The sequence below is a fragment of the Narcine bancroftii genome, chromosome 3 (assembly GCF_036971445.1).
Source record: "Narcine bancroftii isolate sNarBan1 chromosome 3, sNarBan1.hap1, whole genome shotgun sequence".
Taxonomy (NCBI): Eukaryota; Metazoa; Chordata; class Chondrichthyes; order Torpediniformes; family Narcinidae; genus Narcine; species Narcine bancroftii.
The window spans coordinates 11,128,198-11,141,162 of NC_091471.1; the positions used below are offsets into that span (position 1 = coordinate 11,128,198).

Genomic DNA, 12,965 nt, shown 5'->3' on the forward strand with positions numbered 1-12,965 from the left:
ACACATACACACACCCACACACACCCACACCCACACAAACACACACACACACACACACAACACACAACACACACACACACACACACACACACACACACACACACACACACACACACACACACACACACACACACACACACACACACAACACCCTGGAAGACATCTGGACCACAGAGGAGATGCCTGACAACTTCCGTGATGCCCTCATCATGACTCTCTACAAAAATAAGGGAAGCAAATCAAATTGCTGAAACTACAGGGGGAATCTCACTCCTGTCCATTGCAGGCAAGATTTTCACCCCATCCTCCTGAACAGACGTCACTGTCTCGGAAAAGAATCTCCCAGAGGCACAGTGTGGCTTTCAGCCAGAATGGAGTACAATGCACGTGATATTTGACGGGAGATAACGGAAGAAATGCATCGAGCAGAACAAGCCTCTTTACTCTGTCTTCATCGAACTGATAAACTGGAAACAGAGAGGCTCTCTGGATTATCCTGAGTCATTACGGATGCCCAAGGAAATTCATAAAAATGATTCAGCTGGCTCCTTGACGGAACTACGGGACCGGTCCTCTGCTGTGGTGATACATCAGCTGCATTTGCCATTTCTAATGGGGTAAAAGCAGGGCTGTTACTAGCCCAGTCTTGTTCAATCTGTCCTTTGCCTGCAAGTTGTCACGTGCTGTCCAAGGTCTGGAGGAGGGAGTGTAAATCAGGTACATTGGACGGCTCTCTCTGCTTGAATGCACTAATGAAGTGACTAGTCATTTCTGATGACGGTGCTCTTGGTGCACAAAGGTAGTGATCTACAGTTAATGCTGAACAAGTTCACAGGTGCTGCTAAGCTCTTTGGCCTGACCACCAACCTGAACAAGACTGAAGTTCTCCATCAGTCTCTGCCAAACCCCAACAATATAGAAGCAAAAAAAATCACTGTTGACGACATCCAGCTGAAAAACGTAAACAGCTTCAAATACTTGGGGTGCATCATCTCGAGTGATGGGTCTTTGGACAAAGAAATCGACTCCAGGATCAGCAAGGCCAGCCAGACAGGCTCTGGGGAGGCTGCGTACCAGAGGGCTCAATCAACACAACGACCGCATCTCCACAAAGCTGGAAGTCTATAGAGCTGTGGTCATCCCTCTTCTCCAATATGGATGTGAGACCTGGACTCTGCACTGACATCACATCAAATAACTGCACACATTTTACATACACAGCCTCTGTTCCGTCCTTGGCAGGACTGTCCAATCTGGAAGACCACCAGCATTGAGTCCTAGATGCGGTGGGTGGGACACGTCATCAGAATGGGCGACCACCATATGCTCCGTGGTGAACTGAAGACTGGAAATACAGCTCAAGGTCATGTACATAAGCACTATAAAGACACTGTGAAGGAAACCCTACGCTACTGTGGCATCCAGGCAAGAGAACTAGAAGCTGCAGGAGCTGACAGATCCCACTGGCGAGCCCTACACGAAGACTGGAGCTGCCACGGTTATTAGACACACAGACACAGACAAACACACACACACACACACACACACACACACACACACACACACACACACACACACACACACACACACACACACACACACACACACACACACACACACATATTACCTGTGTTACAGGATATCTATCGTTCATCAATCTCTCAGCCTGCATGAATGAACTATTTCCCAACCTAGCAGCCCTAATGGAAGTGAGTCAAAGATATCGTGATGGAATGGGCCTCGATAATAAGCCCTGTTTAAGGAACGCTCCTGGAAAATGTTGTCAATAGAGGAAAGGGAGACCCCAGTGATCATCTCGGCCATTTATCAAATATTTATTTATCTCCACCTGAAACACATCAAGTGATCTGGTCTCTAGCACACCCAGGGAGCAGGAAATTCCAGAGATTCATTACTTTCTGAGAAAAGAGATTTCCCTGCACTCAGTTTTACAGGGCTGGGCCTCTTATTTTGTGGCTCAGTCCCATTTTTGTCACTCCATCATATGAAGGAAGACACTGAGACAGGGATAAGGGCAGGAGATGTTTAGTTCAAATGCAAGTAAAAGGGATCTAATTTGGAGAGGCTGCTTGGACAGCATGGATGAGTTGAGCTGTTGTGCTGTCGACAAAACTGGAGTTGTATAAGAATCCATAAACCGAGAGAAATAAGAAGGTGGGGAGTGAGGGTTGGGGGAGGGGAAGGGAGGGAGACTTACAGGGGAATGCCAGCGGGGCCTATGGACGCTGGCTGACCTGCTGAGTTTTTCCAGCATCTTGTGCAGGGTGTTGAGTTAAATCGTTGTGAATCGTGCGCCTAAAACCTGCAACTTCAGCCAAGCAGAAGGAACTCAGTGGGTCGGACCGCAACCGTGGATGGAAATGAAAATACTTTGCCAACATTTTGGACAGTGCCCTGCTTGTTGCTTGTCCTCTCACAGGCAAGGTTGGCAATTATTGTATAATGGTATTTGAGAGCAGGAGGCACTTCAATGTCAACCATGTTAGTCAATTGGAGTCACCTCTGGTCCAGAACCAGTGAGTAGAGCAGATTTCCCTCCCCAAAAGGATATAAATAAACCCTCATCATAGCAAAATTCCCACAGTCACCGATAGAACATAGAAAACTACAGGACAGTCCTAGATGTTGTGCTGACCTATATATATCTAATAAAAATAAAAAAATCTAAACCCTTCCTCCCTCATTACCATCTATTTCTCTTTCATCCATGGTCCTGCCTAAGAGTCTCTTCAATGTCCCCTATTAGCAAATACCAGAGGACATCTGTACAAAGTGAAGGGAGGAAAGTTTAGGGGAGTCATCAGGGGCAAGTTTTTTTATGCAGAGATTGTGGGTGCCTGGAATGCCTTGCTGGGGTACAGGTGGAGTTTGAAATAGGGGCATTAAGGGACAGGCACATCGATGAAAGAAAAATAGAAGGTTACGAGGTAGGAAAGGTTTAGTTTTTTGGGGTGTAGGAATATATAGGTTGGCACAACATCGAGGGCTAAAGAGCCTGTACTTTGCTGTCGTGTTCTATGTTCTAATGCAGTTCTCTACCCTTTCCTTTCCACTCACATATCACTTTAAGTATTCCCTATGCCATCAGGGCTTTGTGATTAGTAAGGGATTGCTCAAGGGAGGATGTGGGTGGAAAGAAAAAGTTTGAAAAGTACTGTTTTATTCATCCCTCATTGACTCGTTATGTGCACGGTTTCAGAACTCCAAAGGAAATGGGGCAAGGACAATTTTTCTCAAATATTTCAGTAACAATTGGGTGCTGGTCAGTGGGACTAGTAGGGCCAAACTGGCCTGTTCTGTCCTGTAAGTGGTTATGGGTCTAGAGCAGTGACAAGGCTTTGAGCATCCGTACAAAGTGAAGGGAGGAATCGTTAGGGGAGAAATCAGGGGTAAGGTTTTTACGCGGAGAGTTATCGGTGCCTGGAGAAGCGGTGGTGGAGGCTAGAACATTAGAACAGAGGTTCTCAACCTTTCCCTTACCACTCACATCACACCTTAAGCAATCCCTTACTAATCACAGAGCACTGATGACACAGGGATTACTTAAAGTGGGATGTGAGTGGGAAGAGAAAGGTTGAGAACCTCTGTTCTAATGTTTCAGCCTCCACCACCGCTTCTCCAGGCACCGATAACTCTCTGCGTAAAAACCTTACCCCTGATTTCTCCCCTAAAGTTTCCTCCCTTCACTTTGTACGGATGCTCAGAGCCTTGGGGGAAAAAAGGCTCTGGTTGTCTACCCTATCCATACCCCTCAGAATCTTGAGGAACTCTATCAAATGACCTCTCATCCTCCTTCTCGCCACAGAGCTTTCAATAAGATCAGAATTTTTAAAAATACCACTTGTAGACCCAATTGTTACTTAAATATTTTGCTTGAGAAAAATTATCATTGGCCCATTTCCTTTGGAGTTATGAAACCGTGCACATAACGAGTCAATGAGGGACGATTAAAAACAGAGGTTTTCAAACATTTTCTTCCCACTCACATCCCACCTTAAACAATCCCCTTTTAATCACAGAACACTGACAGCATCGGGATTGCTTAAGGTGGAATGTGAGATTAGGGGGGGCACTTTAAAAACCACTGCCCTACATGATTAAATTCTCCGTTTCCATAGCAAGGTTCTGCAGGTGAGTGATCTAATCCTTGGGACAGCAGCTTGTTAACCTCGCCACCATGCCACTACTTCACCTGAAATGACCCATCCAGCACTTCAGAAATTCCACACACACAAGGTTCCCCCTGTTCAATCAATTGCAAGAGAATTGCGTCAACACATTGATCTGCAAGGACCTTGTGGAACCCTGCTTGGGCAGAGAGGTTTCGCAGCAGAGCTGTTAATTTATTGCTCTGTAAGGTCTTTGAAATAGAATATTACAAAACACAACTGCATTATCTCCTTTGTGTAATCGTCTGTTCAGCAGCTCGTGAAAGGACCCTTGGAAAATCAATACCAATTACCTCAGAGTGCTTGCAACATATGTTTGGGTTGAATCAGATAAATCCATCTTCATATCAGCTAAGTAATGCATTTGGGGTTAAAGGTCAATCGTGCTCCCAATTCCCCATCCCCCCCGCCTCCTTCTCGCTCTTCACAATGATCTTGTGATGAAATAGGAAAGTGTTTATTGATTGGTTTGAATGCACTGGAATCTACCAATCAGAAACAGCACAGTTCGTGGGGAAGCAGAGTTTACCATATTCCCAGAGTCACACAGGAGGGTTTAGGTGAAAAAGGGGAAAAACAAAAACGCTGGAGGAACCCAGCAGGTCACACAGCGTCCACAGGAGTTAAAGATATATAGTCAAGTCAATTTGTGTTTATTGTCATCTATTTGCATAAGAACAACCTGATGAAACAGATTTCTCCAGTCCTCGGTGCAAAACAGACAGACATACAACTGGACATAACACACATATAGACAACGTTACTGATGTGAAACCACTATTGTATGCAAATGACATGGCCTTTTATGTTTGACCCCGCTCTCACTGGCTGGCTCGTGACTCCTCCCCTTTATCCCCCCCAAAAAGTTGTCATGCCCCCAGTTCAAGCCTGGCTCAGTGTGAGCCAACAACACAAGGGATGCTCTCCACCTCTTGCGAATAAAAGCCTTCAGTTCCAGTAACTTCAGTCTTCGCGTAATTGATTGTGCATCAATTTGATTAACAAGACTTTGTTTCTTTGGAACATTGACAAATACTTGAAGCTGGACCGCCTAGAGACTGACCCGAGAGAACCCGAAGCAGCCAACAAATTTGTGCTCTGGCACCGCTGTTTCGAAAGATTCCTCGCGGCCTCTGAAGCTGGACGATGAAGACGAGCTCCATCGGCTATTTTCATACATTGGGCACAACCGAGTCCAGGACTACCAGACCTACGGAGAAGCCATGGATACCCTGAAAGACCAGTGCAAAGAAGAGGTGAATGAAGTCTATGCGCGGCATGTGCTCCACTCATGCAGGTAGTGACTGGGGAAGTACTCAATTACTTTTTCAGGGCCCTGCAGGAGCTCACAAGGGACTGCCACTGCCAGGCTGTGAGTGTCATAGAGCCGCTGATCAGAGTCCCCAGTATAGCAGGCGTCCGCTCTGATTATGAGAGGCAGAGGCTACTCGAGCAGAAAAGACTGAGCCAACCTCAAACCATCGAACCGGCAAACAGCCTGGAAGTAGCCATCCATAGCACAGGATTCTTCTCCAGCGAACACGCACCAGCCTTGTGGGGGACACAGGCACCGCAAACCACCCCCCCCGCCCGATCCAAGCTGACCTCCGTGTACTGACAATAATCACACCAGCAGTGCGAGTATAAGACAGCTTTAATAAACTAATATGTACACTAAGAGGTCTTGTCTCTGCAAGACGAACCTGGAAGGCCAGACTGTCGCTCTGGACTGCTTTATAGACAAGGTCACTGGGATGACCCCTGGTGACCTAGTGGTGTCATTACATATCACCACACTCTGCAGCTGTTAGCAACCACCCAAAGTTCTACTTCTGCAGGCAGGGGAAGCACCCGAGGAAATGCTGCCCTGCCAAGGACGCCATCTGCGGGAAGAAGGGACACTTTTCGAAGGTGTGTAAGTCCAAGCAAAGTCTCCAAGCCCAGCAGCGCCACGTGGGCTGCCATCTTTAGAGCAGTCACTTCCGCCGCCACTTTCAATGACCTGGAACACCTGCGCGTGCATGCCACGGAGATCACTCTGTCTTCCCCCTCTTCTAATCCGGCGAACGATGATCGGGCCTTGTGGAGCCGCCATCTTATCAGACTGCCGGCAGCCAATGGAACTCCTCACATAATGAGCTGACGCTGACATCAGTATCCCTGGATCAACGCAGACCACACCAACCATTATGGATGTCGAGGTAAAAGGCCACCCCACTGCCTCCCTATTCGAAGTGGGAGCACGGTGAGTTTCATTCATTCAAACACTGTTCAGCACTACTCCTTCGGGGTGCAACCCAAGAGGGAAAGTGTCTCCCGAGCCTCCCAATCCAAATCGGCCAAAGTTCGTGGCAGTTGTACCATGACACTGACTATCTGAGGCACGGTGTACCGTGACGTCAAGCTCCTAGTACTTCCACAGCTCTGCACACCTGTCTTATTGGGGGTTAGACTTCCAGTGCAATTTAAAGAGCGTCACCATGGAGTACAACAGGAACCACCCTCCCCTCACAGTCTGTAACGGACAGTATGTGGACCGCCCACCCCTCCCTCACTACGTGGCCGACAAACAGCCCTAAACCAAATCATCACAGCTGATATGCGGTCTCTCCACGCTCCGGATTCACACCCTCCCCCCCCTTATTTGCTAACCTCATCCCGGACTGTAAGTCCGTCGCCACTAAAAGTCGATGATAGTGCTGGAGACAGGGCATTTATTAAGTCCATTGCCTCCTCGCCGGCGGAATGATAGAGCAGAGTACGAGCCTCGGGAGAGCCCAAGTCATGGTAGTGAAAAGTGGGGAGAAACACCAGATGGTCATAGAATATTCCCAGACCATCAACAGGTTTACCCGGCTGGACGCATACTCTCTACCCCACATTTCCGAAGTGGTGAACCAGATCACCCAATACAGGGTGTTCTCAACCATAAACCTTAAGTCTGCCTATCACCAGCTCCCCATTCACCCCTGAGGACTGACATTACACTGCTTTGGAGGCAGATGGTCGACTGGAGCATTTTCACAGAATCCCTTTTGGAGTCACGAATGGGGTGTCTGTTTTCCAAAGGGAGATGGACCAAATAGTGGATGAACACGAGTTGCGAGCTATTTACCCCTACCTTGATAACATCACCATCTGTGGCCATGACCAACAGGACCATGGCGAAAATCTCCAAAAATTCCTCCACATCATGAAACGCCTCAATCTGACATATAAGACAGGGAAGTGTGTCTTCAGCACACGTCACCTGGTTATACTAGGCTGCTTTGTGGTGAATGGAGCCATTAGCCCCAACCCTGACTGCATGCACTCCTGTTAGAACTTCCATCCCCCACTTCTTCCAGGCCCTGTAAAGATGTCTCTTATTATGCTCAGTAGGTTCCCAGTTATGTGGAGAAGGCCCATCCCTTCATCAGGGCCAGTATTTTCCCCCTGCCACTGAAGCTCGCTAGGCAATTGACCATATCGAAGCTGACATCGCAAAGGCCACAATGCGCACAGTGGACGAAACTATCACATTCCAGGTGGAGAACAATGCATCGGACTTTGCCCTGGCCGCCACTCTTAACCAGGTGGGCAGGCTCGTGGCGTTTTTTCTTTGTGCCCCCTCCAGGGCCCCGAGATTCGGTACTCCTCCATTGAGAAAGAGGCCCAAGTTATTGTTGAAACAGTATGGCATTGGAGACATTACCTCGCCAGTAAGCATTTTACCCTGCTGACTGACTGGCCTTCATGTTTAACAACCAGTAGTGGGGTAAAATCAAAAACAATACAATTCCGAGCTGGAGGATTGAGTTCTCCACCTCTAACTATGACGTACTGTACTGTCCTGTCTTGAGGGACAGGAGCCAGTGCTCAGATGGACCCATTTCAGGCACTGCATGATGGTCTCTGCCATCCCAGGGTCACCTATTTTTTTTTCCACTTCATTAAGGCCCGTAATCTCCCCCACTCGACTGAGGGACATCAAGACGCTGACCAAAAATTGTCAAGTCTGTGTGGAAGGCAAACCTCACTTCTACCAGCCCGGCAGGTCACACCTGATCAAGGCCACTCGTCCCTTTGAATGTCTGAGTATGGACTTTAAAGGACACCACCCTCCATGAACTGCAACGTGTATTTCATCACCATCATTGTTGAGTAGTCACGGTTCCCCTTTGTCAACCCCTGCCCGGACATGAACGCAGCCACTGTCATAAAGGCTCCGAACAACCTGTTCACCATTTCAGATACTCCTGCTACATCCACAGTGATAGGGGTTCATCCTTCATGAGCAATGAGCTGCGTCAATATTTGCTGTCCAAGGGCATCGCCTCAAGCTGAACCACCAGCTACGACCCCAAAGGGAATGGCCAGGTGGAGCAGGAGAACAGCATGATCTGGAAGGCAGTACTACTGACCTTAAAGTCCAAGGGCCTCCCCATCCCACAATGGTATGAAGTCTTCCCAGAGGCCCTCCACGCTACTCGGTCCCTCCTGTGTACAGCCACCAACGAGACACCTCACGAGAGACTCTTTATGTTCCCCAGGAGATCGGCATCAGGAACCGCCCTGTCCACCTGGCTGACATTCTCCGGGCCCGTCCTACTTCGCAAGCACGCGATGACCCATAAGTCCGACTCTATGGTCAAGAGGGTCCAGCTGCTCCAAACGAACCCACGGTACACCTACATTGCATTCCCGGACAGATGCGAGGGCACAGTATCCATTCGGGAACTGGCACACACGGGAGCATCTGAACCTCCCCATTCAACCAGCCAACAGGTATCCCCCCCACCCCAAGCTCTGCATGGCCTCAGATCCCTACCCCCACCACCTCGGCCAACCCAGCCGACAAGCATGCGCCCACCACCTCCCCCGGCTCAATCAAGCACCCCGACTGGGCCAACTGAGATGGAGCAACCACAACTGATAGAGACACTACAGACTCCCGGACGGGGGCACACCAGTCACAATGCTGAATAAGGCTGCCAAACAGATTATGAGCTCCACACTCCCCACCCAGGACTTTTTAAAAAGAGGGGTTGAATGTGGTGAAACCACTATTGTGTATGTCAATGACATGACCTTTTATGTTTGACCCTGCTCTCACTGGCCGGCTCATGACTCCTCCCCTTTATCCCCCTGTTCGAGCCCGGGTCAGTGTGAGCCAACAACATGAGGGACGCTGCCCATCTCTTGCTAATAAAAGCCTTCAGTTCCAGTAACTTCAGTCTTTGTGTAATTGATTGTGCATCAATATATATGCAGGAAAGTATTCAAATATACAAATAAATATTGCTTCGTAAAAGTGAGAGTCTCGGAGGGTCAGTGGGAACAGTTGCTTTGGTCGTTCACCATTCTCATGGCCCGTGGGAAGAAGCTGTTCCTCAGCCTGGTGGCGCTGGCTCTGATCCTCCCGGATCTCTTCCCCGATGGGAGCAGTTGAGAGAAGGGGTGGAAGGGGAGTCCTCGATGATTTTCTGCGCCCTCTTCAGAATAACAATCCTGGTAAAAACACTTTCATGGGGGGGAGGAAGGTGGAGGGAGTGGAAAGGGGCAGGAAGGTATGAATGACGCTTCGGGCCTGAGCCCCTAAGATCCAACACCTTCAGGTTGAGAAAGAGTTTCTTTCCAACACTTATCGGGTTCTTGAACTTTCCTGTTATGTCCCTAACCGTAACTACTCCAGAACCACCATCGGAGTCTGTCCTAGCACAATAAACTGCCAAAATGCTGGAGGAATTTTGACTACAGTCACAGCATCTGCAGACTTTTCTATTCCACTCAGTTGAACAGGACAATCCTGGGGTCGAGGGCAATGCACAGAAATGTTGGAGAAACTCAGCAGGTCAGGATACTGACTTTCTCTCGCATTTCGGTGTACGCCAGTCACTGCAATCTGAAGCTGAACACAACGGGAAGGAACAGCATCAGTGGGGGAGTGGGGCATGGTCAGCTTAGCAGTTAGCGCGACGCTGTTACAGCTCCAGTGATCAGTACCGGGGTTCGAACCTGTCTGCAAGGAGTTAAGACATTCTCCCTGTGTCTGTGTGGGTTTTTCCCAGGGGCTCTGGTTTCCTCCCACCATTCAAAAATGTACTGGGAGCTGTAGGCCAATTAGGTGTAATTGGGCGCCACGGGCTCATGGGCCAGAAGGGCCTGTTCCATGCTGTATGTCTAAATTTAAAATTTAAATTTAAAGTATGCTTCCGAAGGACAAAACCATTCTTTTACTCCCACTAATGTTGCTTGACTCACTGTTTCAATGCTATATTTCCAGTATGACTTGAGTGGCAGAGGTTCCCACCACACAGAGTCACAGCCATTCCGCATAGAAACAGGCCCTTTGGCCTTAGTCATCCATGACAATCGAGTTACCCATTTAAGCTCATCCCATTTTCTTGTCCATATCCCTCTATATGTTTCTCATCCATCTACCTGTCTTTTAAACGGCATAATAATACCGGCCCTCATCACTTCCTCTGGCATCTCCTTCCATATACCCACAACCCTCTGCGGGCAAAGGTTGTCCTTCCCTCACCCACCCTGTTCTCATGGCACCAGCTCCCTCTCCTCCTCGCTCTCCACCCTGACGCAGGATTCTGGACCACAACCTCGACCATTTTTTTTTCCTCTCCCGCTGACGCTCCTCGACAGTTCCTCCTGCGGAATGTGCCGTTCCTCCAGATTCCAGCGTCTGCAGTTTCTTCTGTATCTCCGACAAACAGTAAGCACAGGCTTACCTATGGCCATAGCAAGGCTCTGCGAGACTGCTACGGCAGGTCTTCCCAGTTGAATAGTTATAGTGCTTGAACCATCCACCAGAATTCAATACGCAAAATGGAGGTTGCTCTGAGATAACAATGGATGTAAATGAGTTCCGAGTGCTCTCTGCAGTTTCAGGCCCCTCGCTGGGCCACAGGCTGCTGGCAACTGGCTTCTGGGAACCAGGAGCCATGTCCAACCATGTGAAGGCGAACAGAGTTCCTAAAAGGCCTTGCACACAGAGTTGGGGGGCGGGGTTGGTTATGGGCACTGCTGAACAACAGGTTATGGAGAAGGTGAGGAGAACAACGGTGTCTCTGACAGAACTCTCTGCTGTTTCCCTTCCTTATCTGCATAATGTTTCAGGGTCACTTGCCAACTCTATTTGGTGTGGACTTGCGGAGAGCGGGGACCCAAGCCACAGCACTACCCAAGGGGGTCCAACCACCCAGTCTGACTGCTGTCGGCTCTGTGCAGGCTTTAAATGGCCTGTTAAAGGAGCCGATGGTGGCTTGTTTTAAAATCATGTGACTGTGGGGTCTGGGCCCAATGATTGGCAGCAGCCACAAGGGGTTGCAGACTCCGGAGAAGTAGAAGACCAGCTCAGGGTCAGAACCAGGCTCCTGATGTCTCCCCTAAACTTCCTTCCCTTAATTTTGGCATACGTCCCCTGGTGTTTGTTGACCGTGTCCTAGGAAATAAGTGCTGGCCGTCCACCTTATCTATGCTTCTTATAATCTTGTAGACTTCTATCATCTCATCTTAACCTTCTACGCTCCAAAGAGAAAAGTCCCAGCTCTACTAACCTTGCCTTGTAACATTTGTTTTCCAATCCAGGTAACATCCTGGTAAATCTCCTCTGCACCCTCTCCATAGCTTCCACATCCTTCCTGTAATGAGGTGATCATGCTGCTCTAACTGTAAGTGGAGTCATGTCTAGAACCATGGAAACATAGACCAATTACAGAACAGAAACAGGCCACCTCGGTCACTCTAGTCTGTGCAAAACGTTGTTTCTTATCTTGTCTCGCTGGCCTGAACTCAGTCCATACATAGCCCTCATATCTCTCCCATGCCTGATGGAACGCAGCAGCAAGCACTCCACACTCCCACTGTGTGCAGGGCTACATTTTAATTTTAAATTTAAATTTAGACAGGCAGCACGGTAACCAGCCATTTTGAACCACGAGTCTGTGCCGGCCAATTTACACCCGATTAAGCCACACCCTTGGTACTTTTCGAATGGTGGGAGAAGCTGTACAAACTCCTTACAGACAGTGCGGGATTCTAACCCCAGTCCTGATTGCTGGTGTTCTAACCATTATGCCAACTATGCCCTCCCATAGAGAGAGAGCCAGAGGGCTCAACACTGACCTGTGTAGACGAACCTCCCAGGTGCTCCTTTGCAGAACTGCTTGGACTTGTAGGACAGGGTGACCTCCACCACGCCCGGAATGTGCCGCGGTGGCGTCTGCACACGGATGGCGTGAGGCGTGATCAGCTGAGGGACAGAAAGAGAGAGAGAGGGAGAGAAAGGTTGAAGGTGAAGTTCGAAGGCAGGCTTCGTCACGACCCAGCACCCTCATCCAATCACAGACTCCCTGCATCATCGCCTAGACTCCCAACAACCGGTCACTCTACGAGGGAGAGAGGAGCAGGGAGCTCAGATTGACCTCCAAAGTCAAGGAGAGATTTAAAGGAATCACCAGAGACTCAGAGAATTCACATATGGTACAAGCTTCCAGGAAAAGTGGTAGAGGTGGAGATAATTAGGTTTATGAGAAATTTGGATCAGTATATGGATTGGAAAGGTTTTAGGAGATATGGGAATAACACAAGCAAATGGGATTAAAGCAGATAGGCAAGAGAAAGTTGGGCCGAAGGATCTGTTCCTGTGCTGTGTAACTCAGTGACTCTTATCATACAACATGTTGCTAGGTCCTTCAGTCAACGGAGCTGATCATTGATGACCAATTTGTACCAATCCCATTTCATTCTCCCTACATTCCCTCCAAATTCTACTTG

General features: G+C 48.7%; 1 protein-coding gene across 1 annotated transcript in view; it reads right to left on the reverse strand.

The window, feature by feature from the left end:
- LOC138756972 (transcription factor COE3-like) overlaps window positions 1–12,965 on the reverse strand; it is a 462,275-nt gene that overhangs the window by 68,427 nt on the left and 380,883 nt on the right. The window contains exon 10 of the mRNA XM_069923497.1: window positions 12,315–12,441. Within this exon, the coding sequence (XP_069779598.1) occupies window positions 12,315–12,441 (127 nt within the window). The remainder of the gene's footprint in view (window positions 1–12,314; window positions 12,442–12,965) is intronic.